We start from the raw sequence: 19,656 nt of genomic DNA, 5'->3' as shown, positions 1-19,656 counted from the left end.
AGGCTGAACAGGTTCAGGTCCCGCAACCTTTCCTCATAGGACCTACCCTGCTGTCCCTTGATCATACGAGTGGCCCTCCTTTTTTTGCTGAGCCCAAAAAAAGTCTCTTTACTCCCTTGCATCAGGCAGTATCAGTTCTTCTGCAGAGTCTCTCCAATTTAGCTGTATTTCTAATTTCATCCCATAGTTCAGTGGTTCCTTCCTGCCTCTGACATGTTCAGCACCCACCTGTGTGCAGATGTTTGACTGTACTTATCTCAATTGTTGCGCAGTTCCATTGCTAGTTAGCCTTCCTGCATCACTAGCAAGTGACTCATTTTTATCCAGTCCAAACATGGTGCACTCTCTTATGGTGTATCCATCTACTCATATGGCTCAGTGAAACCTCTTGGTTCCTGTCAGTATTTATACCCACCAGGTTTGACTGTCTAAAGCCACTCTATTCCTTCCTATTTAACTCTTTAGTGTTAGAGTACACCCAACTCACCCGCTATCTTTCAGATAACTCAACTGACATAGCATATCTGGATAACAAGATGGACTGCTATAGTAGATCACTACTAGGCACTACATACTCTTCCCAGCTTATTGAAAGGTTAGCTTTTAGGCTTGCGTGTCCTCTGCCTGATGAAAGTGGGGCATGAGTGCAAAGTTTAGCCAGACAGTGTTCTGATGATAGATGACCAACAAACACAGGGTTTTTGGGAGTGGTGATAATAATTCAGAGGGTGGCCATTTACCCTCTGAGTCAGTGCTCAGCCCAAACACCTGCCTGCCTAAAGAACATAGCTGCAGTAGGTGGCATCTTCAGATGAGCCATAAAATGAAGGACTTCACCATTTGTGGTCAAAGATCCAAAGGCATTTCTGCAACAGTTGAGTAGTTAAGGCTGGTATCCTGACCCTACCGAGTAACTGAACTCTGCCTATTTAGTGTGCCCTTGTAGTCTGGGTTGCATAAAATATTTTTCACATTCTGCCCTAAACAGTTATTTAGCTTTACTATGTGTCTTTAAAGAGTTGCCACGTTCCACCCTAGATGTGACCAAATGTTGGTAGTGGGTGAGGTCTTTGTATATTTTGTAAAGTAGGTTGAGTTCCTTTGAAATGAACAGCCTTATGCACACTGGACACATCTACATATTCATTAATGCACCGTAGTCACTGCTCATTAAGTTTAGTACTTGTATAAGCAAATACTAATCTAATGCACAGTAGTACTGATGCATGGTTTTTTCAGGTGCTAACTGTGCAGGAGCTTAATAACACTGTGCAATAGTGTATTAGCGCAGGTTTTGCCTGGCACACTACTGCACAATGTTATTTGGCTACTGTGCAGTACGCATCTTATGTAGAAGCGCCCACTGTGTAGTATTCTTCATTATAATGTTAACTGCAAGTTATTAGAGCACTGATTTGTGCCCCCCTGCCCTCCTTCCCCGCATTCTATGTACTGGTGAAATGGGCCAGGTCCTCAGGTGTAGCATAACATGGTGATTACAGTTTATAAACAGTGAGAATCTAGCCCATGCATGTTGTGTCAAATTCATATGCACCAGATTTACAGTGGTGTAATTAAGAGAAGATTCAGGCCTCTCTGTGCTTTACTTTTTTATGCATCTTCTTTGCGAGACACTAACAGAATTTCCGAAAAAGATGGAAAAAAAATCCCCCAAAACAGATTTCCCAATATTTATTTTATTTTAAATCCAGAACATTATTATATATTTCAGCCTCCTAGCCATTCATCTCAGCCCAAACCTTTAATTAAATGGAACGATACAAACCTCCTGGCACTGGAACAATGTTTTATGTTTATAAACTAAATCTGTGACTACAAAAGTGTTGAAGTTTGGAGGTTTTCTGGTAAGAGTCCACTTACTGACATCATATAGGGCAAAGCAGTGATTGGCTACCAGAGGGCAAAAATAGAGTTTATATTTCAGTAGAATTACAGTGAGCAAGCAGAAGAACTAGTAAATCTCTGTCCACTGACTTGCAACTAGCCTGCATACTTCAGGACTGCAAACAGGTAGGACCTCTGCTTAGTTTTTTTATATAGTGTCTAAAATGAAATTGATAAGCTTTTCCACCAGTATTTCTAACCTATTGGTCCTCTCCTTTTCAAGGGATTGAAACATGCTCTGTACTCTTTATAAGGCAGTGTGATTTCTGTAATAATACTTGATTGCTGTAATAATGCTTATTGACAAGGTCACCAGGTCTGCCATACCTAGCTGTAACTCACCATCAGCTTCTGCACAGGACCCAAAAGAAAATGTGAAACAATATATTTCATAACTGAAATGCTCTCAAACCTTACTGAATAATTAAGAAAACATGGGGGGGAGGTTACTGCTTTTTTCCCAGCCTGACTTTATTACAGCATAAAAAATATCCTAGTGTGAAAGAAATCAGGTTCTCCATAGATCAGCAGAAAAAAAGCAACATATCTTTTTACAAACTCAGTCAAGGAAACTGTCACAAACATGGAGCTTAGATGGATTTAGCAAATGTCATAAATAGGTGCAATTTTCAGCTGTTCAGGCACATCCCTAGATGGTATAAATCAGTGTAAGTCTCCTAAAGTTCTTAGAGCTACACTTATTGTCTTTAAGCATCTCATCTCTCGCCTTCATGAAATAAGTGAATATGTAAGGCTTAAGCTATGGGTATTTTACTTCTAGGAGCAAGCTTCCTCTTCCAAAGAGAAATCTATAATTCAGTGAAGAGAAATTATAGTCAGGGACCAAAGGCAGGCAGGTGCAAATGCAGTGACATTATCAACTATGTTACAGCGGCTCTCACTTGTCCCAGGTCCATATCTTACTCCTAGTGTCTAGATCTCCTTGCCATTTACTAGAGAGTTAGGATTTGGGGTGTTGAGTAATAGTTTTTTCCAAAACACCTTCCTACTGAAAGGCAGATTTCCCTCCCCCCACCCTGTCTCAGATGTATAGGCCTGAAAGAAAAAGCTGTATGGAACTACAGCTGTGTTTCCTGTTCTTGTTGCTGTAGTGTATAACAAGGAAGTGGAGCTGTCACCTGCCTCCTGGCCATAACTGGGTGATTTGAGAAACTGAAGAAAGCAGTAGATGTTAGCCAAATCTCCTATGTGTTCCTCAAAGACCTCAAAGGTCAGTGTGTCCCATGGAGACTACAGAAAACTGTTCAGAGTCTGTCAAGGTCTTGAGATTTTAGGCAGGTTTGGAGAAAAATACAAAAGACTATTTTTCAATCAGGAGGTCCTGGATTATGTAAATCAGTGAAATATCGGGCTATCTAAACATGAATGTTATCTCAATCCTCTAGCACCCCACCCTCTCATTCATGATCTTCTGATTGCATTGACCAAGCAAAGTTTGGACCCAGATCTTGGATGGAAGATCTCCAAGGATAATCCAGGTTTTGCTGCCCTGGACATAGTGATATTAACATGTCATTCTGTTTATCTAAATATTTCCTTCTGAAGTACCAATATTATATATTAGTGATTTACTGCATTTTAATATTTCTTAGTGTTACTGAGCTTTGTTGAAAGTTAATGTGACTGTTGGGTGAATAATACAGAATGTGATTCATTCATATTTTTTTGAATAAATGTGATAAACTTTTCCTGCTATTATTCATAAGGCGATAGGGGTCTTTTTCATTTACAAGGACAAATGTTTGTTTATTTGTGAAAATGGTTGCAGTTGCCAGAAGCTTTGTGAACTCTCATATGAAAGAGCATTTGTCTGAGAATTCATATTGGATATATATTTGTCACTATAATTGCTCACACTTCATCATTCACTTTCTCCTGTTTTCTAAAATGTTCCAGGTCATCCATCAGGGAAAGGGAAACAATCACATATGGCCTAAAAGACCAGCCAGACCTTGCAAACAGAGACTTAGTCCACAAAATTGATTTACTTTGCTTTTATATACTATTTTGTGAATACTTGCAAAGAACAAATACATTGCAGAACTCGGGATTGATTCATGAATGATTTGTCAATTGAGGGAAAGGAAAAATGTATCAGACAATGTATCTCAATGGATTTGACTATCTTGAGATGACACATTCAATCCCAGAAATGGTCATATTCTTAGAGAAGCAGCTTTTATGTTTGTCTGTGAAATGACATACAGAAACAATTATTTGCTATAGATAGCCTGCCTGTTTCACTGGGATATCTCTGGATGAAAAGATTACCTGATTTTTATCTTAATAGCTTTGTTGCTGTTTCAGTATTTTGTAAACATGAAAAAAATTGTGCTGACAATACTCTGTTTGTTACTTTCAGAAAATATAACAATGAAGACTGCACTTATTTTTATCTGCCTTTTGGGAATAGCTTGTGCTTTCTCAGTGAGTAACCCCAACAGTTCACTAACTTAGGGTGCATCCAGTCATTCACTCTTCCTGGTCTATGTCATGCAGCTTACTATAAGCCGCGTTAATGTAGACAGGGAGTGGGGTGTACTGCCATTCATTGGTACTGAAAACTACATGGGGAACCACGTGTAAGTAACTTGGGGTGCAGGAAGGGGCAGGAGGGACTGGGGAGTAAGGCTAGCAGGTCTGTTGGAAAGGCTTGGAAGGTCTGGGAGGGGGGTTGGCAGGATTAGAGAGGGGTTGGTGGGTCTGTAGGTGGGAGGGTCAGATGGCTAAAAATAGCCCCATCAGGGTAAAAAGTATGGGGCAGGGTAAGAAGAGCACAGCCCCAGGGCTGAGGCAAGCAGCTGAGTTTTCCCAGGCCCAGGGCTGCGCTTCAAATATGTACTGATGCTTGATAGATTGAGTTAACCTGTTCCTGATCTAAATTAGTTCATCTGAAGAGGTAAACTAACTTAGATCAGGCCTGCCATTTTTTTGCCCAATTTAACTCCTCTTAATGCCTGCACAGATAGGCATTTAAATGTAACGAATGTATGTAGCCTCACAAATCATTTGAAAAGTTAGAATGCTGCAATCAAATAGCCTTGGTGCCTTTTGTAAATGTGAGGCACATTCAGTAACTCAACCTATTTTCTTACAGATCAAGAGCTTCCACAGAAGAGCAAAATCAGATGACTCTGAAGAAAACGCGGTATGAGACTGGACTTGCTGAACTATTTTTGTCTTTTGGGGGGGCATAAGAAACAATTGCAAGGTAGGCAAAGGCATGAACTTACAGGAGTATGTTAACGTCTCTCTGCTACCTGCCTCTGTTCCTATTCTACAGTAAAATAAGAGGTAGTTTAGCCCTCAATGAAATTGTGATAGCTACCTCTTAATAAGAGCATATGCCTGGGCAGTTAGGGCATTTTTCATGTGCTCCAGGGTGGGGGGAGGGCACTTTAATTAGAGCAGCTCTGAAAGCCAATCTAATTAAAGTGCCACAGCATCTTGTGTACCAGTGTCCCTGCACTTCAGAATAGTGGCGGGGGTGCTTTAACTAAAGCTCGTCAAACAAGCTTTAGTTAAAGAGCCTGCATCACCTTTTTGAAGCACAGGAATGCTGATACAAAAGACATGGAGGCTGGCTGGAGTGTGCTAATTAGTATGCTCTAGCATACATGATTAATCGAGTCTGCTCCAATGCGCTGCAATTACAGTGCATCAAAGCAGCTTCCCAGCATGTCTACAGGCATGTGTGGTGTAGACAGTACATTGTAATTTTGCACCTTTGTTGGATCTGCAGTACTTTGTTCATGCTCTTGGATTTATCCTTACATGTTTTTTAAGCTTCAGTACTTGAAACCAAAATTGATATGGTTTCTTTACTTTTCTACTAGGTTTTCAAGAACAGGCATCGATATTATTTTTACAGATATGCCTATGTGTATCCACCACAGAGAAGAATGCAGGTAAATGCAGCTTTTTAAATCTTATTTTATTTTGAAGTAAGCTCCTTAACATTGCCTGTTAGATTGTATGTACATTTAAGACACTTATTGGACAAAAGTCATTGTAAATGTTAAATGGCTCAAAGTCTGGTGCAGGTCATCCACTGTGGCATAAGTAGGAATAATTCATTGTTTTTACTTAAAAACAATAGAGGTATGTTCACTTGCAGCAGGACTGAATTGGATCCAGCACATTCAGTGGACTGCACTTAGGGATGGTAATATATTATTAAGCTGGTTAAAGCTAGCATAGTATAAGGTTGTACAAATCTCTCAAATTCTCTTCTGGGTTTGAGCAATTTTTCTCTATAATTTAAAATGGAGCTGGGTGAGCTGCTCAAGTGTATTGTCAAAACAGATTTGAAATCCTGGCTTCAGTGACTTCATTTCCACTAAGGTTTAATTTCACATATTCTTCTGGCCAAAATGAAATTGTGCCAAGGAGAGAAACCTCAAGTAGCTAAACTGGGCCCTGGTGGGACAGATTCTCAGCTGGTTTGAATAAAATCACGGCTCCAGGGAGCAGTAATGGTGTGGAATATCTTATAATCTAGCCTGACAGGCAGTCTAACTACTGAGACTATTTCTGATGGATTTGCAGTGATGTAAATCAGGATTAATTTAACTGAAGTCAGCATTTACACCAGTGGAAGGCTGGTGTGAGAGAATCAGTTTCACTATATCATTTTTTTCCAGCTGCCCTAATTTGTGTCTGGCTGCTTGTGGCTTAAACTGGCAGTCAGACATGGTGCAGAAATCCCCAACTACACCTTTCTCCCTGGAAAAGTTTCCACTGTGATCTCTGAGCTGGGGCTCTTGCATGCGAGGAAACAGAATCAGCAAATTACCTTGGACCAGCTCCCTGGTCTCTGCTGTAAAAGGCACCAGAAAGGAGCTGTCAGACAGTCACAGATAGAGCCCAATGGAGTCAGATTTACCAACCTCCTCTCCTCCCAGTATCCGTGTTCCAAAGATGTTTGGTCTAACGTGATACATCTTGATTTTAAAGACACAAATTCATACAAATAAAATAGTTGGAAGGTTAAATCAATAGACAAATAACACCACAGATCTCCAGAGCTGCAGCCAACACAGCCATGTGTCACTTACCTTGCCAAAATGGCAGGTCATAGTATGGTTCAATTCTACAGGAAAACAGCACATATGATTACATAGGGCATCACACTAGGAAGGAAACTCCATTTTAAAAAGTCATTCTGCTCTATAAGAGTCATGCTCTTGCTCATATGAAGAGAAATGGCAGTGTTTAGTATAAATATTGTTTTTTAAATGAAGTGACTCAAAACAGTTTTCACAGACTCTCTCATTACTGGAATGCATTTGAATGCTGAGGCACCAGGTGTGCTTTTGAAAGAGGGCTCGCTCAAAAGCCAAGTTTTCAGGCGTCTGGGAGTGATGCTTCAGCCACACAGTGATTCGGTATGTCCTGTGGGTACATGGATGTTTTTGTGCTGGCCCATCCTTGGCTTGGTCTTAAAATGTCAGTGAAGAATCCTACACACACATAGTTTCTAAGTATGCCGATCAGGTCCATCCATGGAAAGGGTCTGAAAGTACAAAGGCCACAAACCCCTTTGGATTTTGGGGATTTCATTACACCCTTCCTTTCCACACCTCTAAAAATTAAAATGGTCATACTAAAGCTCTGTGTGGAAAACTGGTGATTTGGCAATATTTCAATGGTAGTAAAAATTTGTAAGAAGGGTGCTTAAGATTGTGGTATAGGGTATGTACTTTTAAGGGGCCAGGAGTAGGATGACCCAGTCTCTCCCCCTGATGCCCTGTGGGTGTGGTTTGTGGTGGTGGGTGGTTGTACTTCTCCCAGCAGGCTGTGAGCATGTGAGTTGCTGAATCCTGTTCCTAATAAAGATAAAGCTGTTTAGCACCCCACCGGTCTCTGCCAAATGGTGACTGGAGGACAGAAGCCCAAAGGCATGGAGGTGCGAGTGAGTACCCATCCCTGAAACCCAACGGCATAGAGTAAACATTATAAAGATGTTTGGTCAAAATGTTATGCATGTCTGGGCCAAAGCTTAAAGCCAGAGAAACCACACCCATTTAACAGCATCTCTACCCAACACATTTGCTTACTGCCTCACAGAGGGATGAAACTGGAATCTGGTACCCTGACGCTCATTAATCTCATTAATTAAACAACTGAGCATTGTACTGAAAATATCAAGTGCCGCATAGGCATTTGTTAGGAGCCCTAGCTTGAAGAAGGCAGCACTGACCAGGCAGAATAAGCTTCCCTATATCTGATTTTCTTTAGTTCTGTTTTTTTCCAAGAAGCTCTGGGCTTACTGGGAGAGTTTCAAAGTATAATATATATAATTCAGGATATATTTGTGAGGAGGAAGGATGTTTGTTGGAAGAGTTTCTGCAAAGAAAAGCGTACTTACACAAGAGATGAAATTCTCTGAGCAGCAACGGAATTGTTTGGTCCACCTGAAAGAAACAGCATAGTAGTAGGCTAAATAGGCTTGAAAGGGTTAGTGTTTCAAAAGGATGAGGACTGAACTCTAGATCGGTTTGGCCTTCCCATCCACTCTCATAAGCTGTGTGTACATGAAATGAGGGACATGTGTGCACAACACTTTAAAGTGGGTTAAATGCTTTTGCACTGCTTTAATGGTGTTGGTGCTTGCACGTGTCAGTGGCGTATTGCACAGCAATTCCAGCCACTGTGGCAAATTCGGTGGCATAACGAGCCTTAAATGACTTGGGGCACAGCAAACTAAAACTCCTCCAAGGACTTTTAGTTTGCTGCCCTACAGCTGTGGAGCGAAACACCAGGCTCTGTGCGGCTCAGGGGCTCTGCAGGAAGCCTGTGGAAGGCAGGCTCTGCCCAAGAAAAGAAAAAGTGGCGAGCCTGAACTTTTTTTTTTTCTTTTTTTTTCCCTGGAGCCTGCCTGCCTGCCTGAGCTGTGCAAGGGCCCTGTGCTTCCCTCCTCAGCTGTGGTGCCCCCCGGGACCACCTGAGCTGGGTGCCTGTGGGTGGGTGCTGCCTGGGGGTGGGCCACTGCTGCTGCAGAGGGAAGCACCAGCCCTGCTCCCCACAGCCCAGGGACTGCTCCACCTCCCAGCAGCTCGCTCTCTCCTCCTCGCTGCCAGAGGCAGGTAAGTGCATGGGTGTGTGCACAACATGGGGGTTCACTCCGCCCTAAATTGAAGCAGTATTTTTAAAAACCCACCACTTCAATCTAGGGCCCCTGCTTCTTCTACACACCCAAAGTTTCATGAAGCCCACTATGGCTGAGGCCAGATCTTAAAATCTATTGCCTGTGTGAAGTTTCAAGAAGTTCCTAGATACCTCTCTGGTATGTACAGATGTGTCACTTCACAAAGTAATTGTGAAGCAGTTGTGTTCTGGCTGGATTCACCCTGAAAGCCACTTGCATGGCTTGCTGCACTTGCATAATATTGTATGAAATGTTCTGGGATGAAAGGCACTTTCCCTATCTCTACATTGAAAACTTCCCTCTCTCTTCCTTCCCTGGGAAGTTGGTGGAACTATCAGTGTGACTTTAAATATTGCATTCCATACACATCTCATATTTAGATTGACATTACAAATTCTTACCCACATCACTCTCTATCAATAGTTCCCCTTAATTATTGGATCAACAGAATCTGTTGAACATTTTGGACATCCTTAAAGATGAATAACTGTTGCAGAGGTACGTGCACTATATGCAGCCTCACACAGCTTCCATTAACTTTGATGTAAACAGTACCCCACCAATATTTGAGTGCTGAGCTGGGTCTCTCCTAGGTGCACACTTTGTGTGTCTACTGCATTATTTGGAAGCACATGAAATAAAATGCTCATTCTCCTTTTGTTTAGAGCAGTGACTCATCAGAAGAGGAAGGGGATGGTGATAGCTCAGATGAAGAGGATGAAGAGGGGGTAAGTAACGTGTGCAAACATTGTCAAAACAAACTGAGCAACATGCAAAACAAGCAGAAAATTGAGGACAATTTTTTTATAGCCTGTCCTCTTTGAATGAGCATAGTTAGGATTACTTAACTGCCCATAGGTTTCCATTCTGGACGGAACTGTTTTTAAGACCTGCTTCATCTAAAAAAAGAAGTTATGTTTGATACAGAGCCAGGGCTTTCTGGCCGCAGAGCCTTAGAAACTGAGATATTATAGAACCAGATCTACTGCAGGCTTACCAGGTTGGAATGCTAATCATGCTTTACACTTAAGTAATTCCTTCCTTGCAAGAAGCTCAGGTCTTTACACAGACCATATGAGCACAGATCATATAGAATGATGAATCAGACACACAATACTGTGAGGCAGGTAAGTGCTTGTTTGCTTTTTACAGATGAGTAAACCAAGGCACAAATGATGGAGAGGGTTGCTGCTATTTAGATCCCACAATAAGGTTGCATTAAAAAACAGGGTAGCATTATGGGAATGAACTCTCTTTTTCTCAGGGAGCCTGTGCACCAGCTGTGCAGTGCGTGTAAATTTACAAAGCTCTGACAATAATGTCATGCTGGCTGATGATTTGGCCCTTTGTCTGGGTCTGTTCTTTGTGGAGGGGGTTATGTACAGCAGCCTGCAATCTTCCGCACTGTTCTTGGGTTTGGTGATTCACCAGTGCTTATTTTATTTACAAAGAAGTAGTTTTCCTTGTTCCCTCACCACAGGACTCTGCAACATGATCCTTTAGGGAACAGAGTAATCCAAAACCCAAATGTGGTCATAGAATTAACTCAAAGCAAACCCATTAATACAATGAACAAACATCCTGACTACAGATGGTGCTTCCCTCACATAACTATGAATATATTTGCAGTCTGGGAAGTTAGGGATCTTCTCCATATTATTTTTTTACCTTCTAGATTGTGTTGGCTCCTCCAAAATTGATATAATCCCTTTGGTAAATATGCATTTGAATGTACAAGCTATTCTGGGAAATGCATATTTTTACCTGGACACCAATAATAGCTTCTTTGGTATCACTGTGGTCTGTTGGGTCAATATGTGCGTAGACATTTCTGTATTTATAATGCTGAATTTTGGGCCTTGATTGACTGTTACAAATTACAAAGATGCCATTATATCCTATTGTTTACCTGGCTTCCACATACTCTTAAATAACTCAATGGTGTTAGCTACTCCAGTACTTCAAAAAGGGAGTGTTTCAATGATCCTGAATCCACAAACTGGAAATAATTATGCAATTTCCTTGAAAAGGCCCAGGGTTAAATTCTCAGAAGCTCTTTATGGATGCCTAGTACCCAAAGGCAGCTTAAAGTCTATATGCCAGTCTGATAGGAGGTAATAACTGTCTGGGATCTTCATGCATAGAGAACCTGTGCTCTGTGGTGATCTCTGCAACTCAGCACAAGGCTGAGCTGGGGAAGCATAGCCAAGACAGGGCTCTGGTATTTCCATACAAGATATGGATCCATTGGGGTGAAACCCCACAAGTTGGAAGGTGAACAGTAGGTAATTTTACATGAAGCAAAAACTATTTCATGACTTTGCTTTGTCTACATAATGTAGGCCTTTAGTGTCTATTGATTGGCAGCAATCCTGAATTCTTAAGTTTCATAGAAGATCATCAGGTCCAGACCCCTGCACCAAGCAGGAAAGATAACTGGGGGCCAGGTGACCCCAACAAGGTGACTGTCTAGTCTCCTTTTGAAGATTTCCAGGGTAGGTGACTGTACCACTTCTGGAGGGAGCTTATTCCAGTCTGGACAACCTGACTGTGAAGAAGTTTTTCCTAATGTTGAGCTTGAATTAATCTTCTAAGAGTTTGTGGCCATTACTCCTGGTTTTCTCATCAGGTGCCCTGGTGAACAGTAGAAACACCTTTCCTGGCAGATAAAACAGAGACTGAACTGACAGAGTATACATTTGTCCTTTCACTTTGAGAAAGAGTGAAGAAAAAGAGGACTTTGACCCAGAATGCTCCCAAACATGCTTTGCTTGTGGATAAATGCAAATAGCTTAAAACATTTCAGCTAAAATTTAGCATGGTGACTGGTGCTTTTTGAGAACCTAAGGAGAGTTGCTTCAAAGTGCTTGTTTTTTCAGAACATGGTAAGCATATACCCCTTGAAAACAGGCCCAAGATGTCTCAAATTGGGGACTGAGAAATAGGGGCTCCCAGATCCAGTAGCTTCTGTGGAAAATAAAAATGGACATACTTAGAGCCAGTCCTCATTTTGAAATGATACAGGGTTTATATAGGTTCAAATGCAGGTGTGGTTAGGTATTTGATGAGGAACATTTGGCTTTGGGCTATTAGCTGGTGATATTATTTGCAAGAATAAAAATCATACTCACAAAAAGAAAGGCCATATTTCTTAAGTTAGATATGATATTTATGTTCATCAGTAGACATAATACAGGCAACCCCCACTTAGTGCTCTTAATTGGTTCTGGAAAAACTGAGCGCTAAGTGAAACAGCATTAAGCAAAGCCCATTTTCCTATAGGGTTTAATGTAAATAAATATAATTGGTTCTGCACCACCTGCTGGCCCTGGCCCTGCCGCTCCCGGCAAGGCACTGTGTGGGCTGTGCCAGGGAAGGCATTGGCTCCTCCCAGCCTCATTGTTCCATAGCTGCGATTGCCTGTGCCAGCCCACCCCCACTGGCCACCAGCCCCAGCCACCCCACCTGCAGGGCCTGAGTCGGGGACCTGCCCAACCAGGGATTAACAGCAAGAAGGCAGCAGGGCTCCAGCCAGCGCAGGGGAAGCTCAGGATGGTGTCTGCACCCCACACATGGGTGCATGACTGGAGTGGAAGGGGTCATGGGCTGCAGCTCGGAGATGGGAGGGCTCCACAAGCTTGGCCCTGCTGCAGCCTGGGGCAGGGGACCCTGCGCACATGTCCTTGAGCACTGGCTTGCACCGGCCCAGGCCTCGCGCTCTTGCTGGCCCTGGCCTTGGGCCCTGTGCTCCTGCTGGCCCTGGCCTTGGGCCCCAGCCTTGGGCTCCAGTCCAAGCCCCACATTCCCACGTCCCGCCCTCCCCTTCTTGCTGCCACTGGCGCCACTCCTCCCCACCTGCTGGCTGCTGCAGCACCATGTGCTGGAGTGGACCCCGGGCTCCTGATACTTTGCCCTGGGCTCCGTCAGCTGCCACTCACCACTTCACTCGATGACAATGGCACCACCGCTGCTGCTGCAACTACTTCTCCCCACCCTCCATGTTGAATGCTATAACAAAACATGCTGAGTGCTAAGTGAAACCAGGTAGGTATTTTAAATGAGCGTTATAACAAAACCATGGTAAGCAAAACCATGTTAAGTGGGGGGTTGCCTGTACTGTATTTGAAAAAAAATAGTAAAAAAGATTTTCTCTATTACTCATCAGCCAAGATTAGAGTTGGGTGTCTATCTTGTCCTTGGAAAGTTTTACCACGCATAAAACCTGAAAGAGAGCCAGCATATCTGCATCTTGTACACTGCTGTAGGTGTTCGTGAAACAAGTCTGGCAGAAGAAAAACAGTCTCTTGAAACATAAGCCTAGGTTCTCCTAGGTGTTTTAAAAGCCTTTATCTTTCTTTTAAAATGTTTTTACTCATAGTCCTGAGGTTTAATTTAATGGAGTTGAGTTTTCATATAGTCATTTCTGAAGGTGAATTGAAATGGTTTAGTGAAACCCTGACTTGATTCATGATTGCATGATTGCCTAAAAAAAGTTCCCAAGTGAAGATATATATGTAGAAGATTTTGCTTATAGACAATGGAAAGGAAGATAATTTATAATGAAAGGGCTGAATTCAGCAATGACTGTGTAAACAGCTACATTATAGTAGTTATTTTATAGGGGTCATGGTAACCTCTGAGTCCCATTCAAACAGCCAGCTGCACCATGCAATTTGGTGGCTCTTTCAACAGAGAAGAAAATTACTTAGGCTTTCACTGGCATAAATTAACCCTAATTTTAAGTGTTTGAGTTTACCTAAAATATAAGGGTTGCTTCTCTTGATTCCTTTTTAAATAGTGAATAGCATGCTTGGATAAAAGGAGTCAAATGAAACTGTTTTTCCATCCCTAGCATCTTACTACTGTTTAAAGGCTGTCTCTACAATAAAAGGTGTGTAGGATAAGATGCATTCTTTCCAAATTTTAATACAAAAGTCACGCGCAAAAATAGCAAAGGAAAGTTAAGCAAAGTGAACAAGAGGAACTACTGAAAAACCCAATACCAAAGTAATAATGTAGCTATCTACAGTTTAAGTTTCCCACACTCCCAATCATAGCTTTAGGAACTTGAGGAGCTATTCCTCACCAGTCTCAATGGTTACATTTTCATCCTGCCTTCTATTCACCTTCTACAAATGTCACCTGAGCATCAAACCTAAAAAGACTGTCTTCTGTATCCACTCTCCAAGAAGGACATGGACTTCACTTTCACAGTAAAGATGAAATCAATCAAAATACCATTTATATTTCTTCCTAGCCATCATAAATGCTGTATGGTAGTCAAAACTACTGTCACCATATAGAATACTACATAACAGTTTTATTGTTATGTATTCAAGATGTAAAAAAAAATAAACCTCAAAGATGAATAGGCAGAAGTGAGATCCTCTAAATATATGGTTTTTATTTTTTCATTACAATTTTTCATTCTATGTGCTCTGTTCCTTTTCTACAGTTTCTCTGTATTTCTTTACTCTTCATACTTCTTTGATCTACTTCGCATACTCTTCCTACACTAAAATATTTTCATCTGCTGTTTCTACAGTCTCCCCAAAGCAGAAGGAAAACCTAATCATGTCTGGTTTCAAACCCAACTTTCTAACCCTCAATGCTGGATTGTATTTGAAGTTAGGTAAAATGAGCTCAGTCAACCTTACTTGAAAGTTTTGTTTGGGTTTTTCAAATTATATCCACTGTTAAATATGTAACCCAAACAGAAACATTTGGCTTTAGTCACTGAAATTTAATTACAAAGGAAAGGTGAGCCTACTTTTCCTTTTTATTGAAACATCATACAAAATTCTTGGCAAAATACAAAGCCAGAACAATTCCCACTGATCTAAGGAGTGTTGCGTATTTCTGGGGTGTGTCTGAATCATGGATGACAGAGCAAATGGGTCATGAGGTGTCCCTGAGACACAGTCCACACAGTAGAAGATAAGTTTGAGAGCCCTCGTTCTATACAATGCAAAACTAAAAGTGGTCCTAATTGTTCAATGTTTATATATAGACACCATGTCTTTTCTGACTTTACAACATGTTTCAATAGTTGTAATCACTTGTACCTGAGATGCAAAAACATATGTTTTGTTGACCTGGAACTACTTGCAAGCACCTGGATCTGACAGTCTTACCTTACTACTTGCACTTTATCTGAATACAGATCCAAAATTATAGTACTTTGTTTCACAATTTTAGAAAGGACAAGGAATAGAGGGAAAAGGAATTGTGTGTGAAAAAAGCTTATGAAATGTTTACATGTTGGGATTGTTTCTCTGAAACGAAACAGCCTTTGTGATTAATCTCATGTAATATCTCAGCAGGAGCAGTCAAATGAAGGGGAGAATGAGGGTGAAGAGACCACCACAGAGGCTCCCACTGGGAAGGCCTCTGTAGACAAGAAAGGATTTGGCAAAGGAGAAACCAAAGCTCCTAAGAAGGTAAAGTTTGCAGACCTCCAGTATAATACAGTGGAGCCTATACAAGAGACTTCCTTGATGAGATGACCCCCTGCCTAAATAGAGTGGCCTGAAGAATCATCAAATGTCTTAGCCTTGATTCCGTTTGCCCGTTTTGCTCTGGTGTCAGGCAGTGGACATCAGTGAAGTCACTCCTAATATGCGCTGGGGTAAGCCTTTTACAAGAAGGTTCCCATTGATACTCCCCATTAAAAAAAAATCTAGGGTATTTATTATTTGTTTCAATAGCTCCTATAGGCCTAGACCTAGTAGAAGAACCTATAGTGGTAGGCACTGTATGCAGGAAGTCCCTTTCCCAAAGAGTTTTCAATGTAGAGACAGGTTTCACTGTGCCATAAATCTATCTGCTTCCAACAAGCAAGAGAGATCAACAGTGCTATAAAATACATTTTTTCAATGTTCATTCTCTGAAGCACATTCAGCTTCTTAGTACAAGCTAAGAAGCAAGTAGATGGTAAGCCAAGCTATACAGGGGCAAGTCTCTGTGGCAATAGCCTGCTTGACTGTATCACCCAGTATGTGGCCAGATCCTATACCTGATGCAATATAGCATGCCTCAGGCACATGGATTTTCTGTGCCCTGTGCTGAGCAGAGAAGATGAGGTTGGTGTAATGTGTTACACTTTTTAAAATGTGTACCTTATTGCTGTTTCTAGCCTGTAAAAGTTTGTATATTGGAAAGATGGGTGGACACCTCCCCTCCCCCTGCCATCAGCTGTTGGAACCGGGGAAGCATCCATAGTGTAATTTAGTGTAATTCCTGCCCTGTCCTGCCCTGCCCTGCATGAATAGGCCATGACTGAGAGGCATGCAAGTAGCAGGTTTCTTCTCTGCTCCTATTTTTCCCTGTAGTCATGTAAGGGTAAAGCACATTAAGCCTGAAGTAAAGATCCTAGTATATGGCCCTATATTTATTTTTTTTTGAAAGGCTGTGTTGCTGCCTTGTATACTTATCCCTTCATAATTCTGAATTCTTTGCCATGTGCAACCCAGGGCCAAGACTGCAAAGGTCCTGAGAAAGAAGAGAAGAGTGAAGTCCTTAAAAAAGGCGGAAAGGGCAAGGCTCCAGAAAAAGGTGGGACAAGCAAAGGCTCTGAAAATGAAGATAGTGATGAAAATGAGGAGGAGGAAAATGAAGAGGAGGAAAATGAAAATGAAGAAAAAGTGGATGAAAATGGAAATGGCATTAATGGCACTAGCACCAACACTACTGAAACAGAGACTGGGAATGGAGGTAATGGCCTAGATGAGAATGGGGAAGGCAATGGCAATGAGGGGGCTGAAGAGGGAAATGAGGAGGAAGAAGAGGAGGAAGAAAATGAAACTGAAGCAACGACTGTCATCACCACCACTGGAGATCAGGGGCTGTATGACACAACCACCACTGAAGATGAGGTGCCTTATGACACTACCACCACTGTAGATCAGGAGGGTTATGGGTATGAAGAAAGTCCTACTCCTGGCTATGAAAATGGCTATGAAAGCCAAACAGATTATAACTACGGAAGCGAGAATGGGTACCCCCGCGGAGACACCTACAGAACTTATGAGGATGAGTACAGCTATTACAAAGGGCATGGATATGATGTCTATGGCCATGATTACTATTATAGTCAATGAAGAGCAAGACCTTGATTGATCTGGTTAATACTAATACTCTGCATAGCAATTGTTTTCAAAGTTCAACTCAGGAAAGTATGACAAAATGTAACTTGGTGCCTGTATAAAAAAAACAAACCCCTGGTTCCTAATTTTTTTTAAAAAGGTCTCTATGGGGGTAGTCACACATTCACTTGCACAGTGTTTGCAAATCATTGGAGTGCTGTCACCTATTCAGGTTTGCATGTATTAAAGTTAGTATGTTAGATAATATTGCCTGAAAGGGAACAATTTAGCAATTCTACAATGGTACTTAATATGCACTAAACTGCTTGAACATGCATTTGCTTAACATGTTAATTACACCTAGTAAATGTTATGCTGAATGGGTGACACCACCCTATTAAATACATGCTTTTGACCAGGATTCATACACTTGCTGTGGACATTTATATACCCGACCAGGGACCGTAGCATTTTAATCTCAATAGTGATGGCATTATCATAAAATGCCATCAATATAAGACGGCATTATCATAAAATGAGTTTTGCTGTACACGTTATATTTGCAGTCTATCCATTGTTTATATTAAACTCAAAACTCATTTTAAAGCAATTATTTTGAACATGTTGTGCTTAAGAAATAACTTTTAAAACACCTGCCTCATTTTTGTTGCTAGTCTTCCACTCAATGGACCAGAGACTCAACTGATACAGTGCATGTATTGGGGTCAGTGGGGCACATGGTTATGTTTTTTTACACTTGCAGTTGGTTTGGTTTTGAAAGCGGGACCTTGAATCTCTGAGGTTGTCCCATCATCTGTAAAGTTGAGAGAGATCCACAGGACAGTTCCTGGGGAGAGGTACCACCCACTTTGTTGTGAGTATGAATGACAGAATCTAACCCTAAGCATATATATGGGAAAAGCAAATGCTCTTCTGAATGCCCATGTAGAAGTTCAAAGTTGCATCATTTGGTAACAATGCGCTTTCAATCTGTAGAGAATTATGATAGGTCAGAGACACTCAATAGCAAGGGAAAACAGGAGGCCAAGCACTGGAAAGTCTTACCTCTCTGTGCATGGGCTGCTGCTGCCATGGTGTGACATGGTACAGGCTCTCTGGGTGCTGCCTTTCTGGTGCTCCATCTAAACCAGCACCTAGGGATATTTGGATCTGTGCCACAACATAGAGACTAACTGCATTAGCATTTTCTAATGAGATTTGTATTGTTATGTGGTTGCCCAAAAGTATCAAGCCTACCACCTCAACACACATGTAAGTGTAAGCAAGATGGCAGAAGATGACTAGATGGAGTTATTCTAAATAAACTTGCTCTTTGTTGAGAAAAGAGCCTAACTAAAGGAATCCTACTAGTAATATATGCCTCATCATCTCATATGTTTTAGGTATAGTAATGGGTTAATTGCAGTTATTGCACTAGCTTTACACTTCTAGAAAAGAAACCTGTGTTCAAATCCTAATATAGGTCTAACCGGAAAATGAGTTTCTATTTTCATTCTGGGCTTCAGTAAAACCCTGGATGCATCACAAAACCATTATAATTATACCACGGGCACAGTCTGGCTCACTTTGTCTCACAAGCATTAGAACTATAAACATTCAAAGCTCTGCTGGCTCTTGCCTGTTAGTTGCCATCATTCAAGATGTTTCTGTAGTGGGAGAAGCCAACATTTTCCGAAATGTTTACATTATAAAATAGCCTCAGGATCTTCTAATGATTGTTTACAATGTTCACATAGAGCAGGAGGCTTTTCTTTCAATAGTTGTTTCTGGCCCAAATGGAGATAGAAAACTGTGAATCCCTATTTCTGGGAAAATTCTACCTTCAGGCCTGGCTTCAAATTCAGATGTTGGGTAAAGTTTTTAAAAGCATTCAAATGGCAGTTTTAGAACCTAGGGGTCTAAGTCCTAGTAACCTTATACATGTCAAATCACTTTTGAAAGTGGCACTGAGGATCCTAATTCACTTAGACACTTCAGCAAATTTGACCCAAGATCAAAAAATGAAGTAATTCTGAAGGCTTTCTCCTGTTGTCCAGCTCACATCCAAATACATAATGAAACCATTACACAGTTAAAATTGTCAGGCTGTATTCAGGAGATGTATCTAGATCTGTTACATCAGTGGTGCCTTACATCCTTTACAAAAATAAAACAACCCCCAAAAATGTAAATTACAACTGCTGCTTTAAAATAATTTCTAATAATATAGGAAATATTAGATTGCTCTCACAATGGATGTATGGTATTGTGGTAGATTCATTTTGGAAAGAGAGTCAAGTGGTGGTATGTAATCTTAGAAAAATTTGGGTATGAGTCCAAATTTTATTTACATTTTCTTCGTATCTGTTTTATGTGCTAATATTATCAGAAGTCACTTTCTAAAAATGATTTCCAGGACCTCTTGTTGTCAGTTTCCCAGTTCCACAGCTTTTAAGTAATAGTTTCATAGTTTCTAGGGTCAGAAGGGACCTGAGC

At 41.2% G+C, this 19,656-nt stretch overlaps 1 protein-coding gene across 1 annotated transcript; it reads left to right on the top strand.

Moving 5' to 3' along the window:
* The first annotated feature begins 1,935 nt into the window (after positions 1-1,935).
* Positions 1,936-17,309, top strand: IBSP (integrin binding sialoprotein). The gene is made up of 7 exons (XM_019526604.1): positions 1,936-2,031; positions 4,289-4,353; positions 5,024-5,074; positions 5,763-5,834; positions 9,742-9,804; positions 15,397-15,516; positions 16,549-17,309. Exons 2-7 carry the CDS (start codon positions 4,300-4,302, stop codon positions 17,173-17,175), a joined length of 987 nt encoding a protein of 328 aa, XP_019382149.1. The 5' UTR covers positions 1,936-2,031; positions 4,289-4,299; the 3' UTR covers positions 17,176-17,309.
* Positions 17,310-19,656: the final 2,347 nt, after the last annotated feature.

Source organism: Gavialis gangeticus, unplaced genomic scaffold (genome assembly GCF_001723915.1).
Source record: "Gavialis gangeticus isolate Ggan-Ray unplaced genomic scaffold, GavGan_comp1, whole genome shotgun sequence".
NCBI classification, from domain to species: domain Eukaryota; kingdom Metazoa; phylum Chordata; order Crocodylia; family Gavialidae; genus Gavialis; species Gavialis gangeticus.
Note: the sequence above shows the minus strand (reverse complement) of the source record. Positions and strands in the feature narration are given on the sequence as shown.

Bases quoted from the DNA above. Each gene is read 5' to 3' on its own strand.
- IBSP (XM_019526604.1), top strand. From the start codon at position 4,300: ATGAAGACTGCACTTATTTTTATCTGCCTTTTGGGAATAGCTTGTGCT. The intron at 5,835-9,741 runs GTAAATGCAGCT...CCTTTTGTTTAG, and splicing joins CACCACAGAGAAGAATGCAG to AGCAGTGACTCATCAGAAGA. The intron at 15,517-16,548 runs GTAAAGTTTGCA...TGTGCAACCCAG, and splicing joins AAACCAAAGCTCCTAAGAAG to GGCCAAGACTGCAAAGGTCC.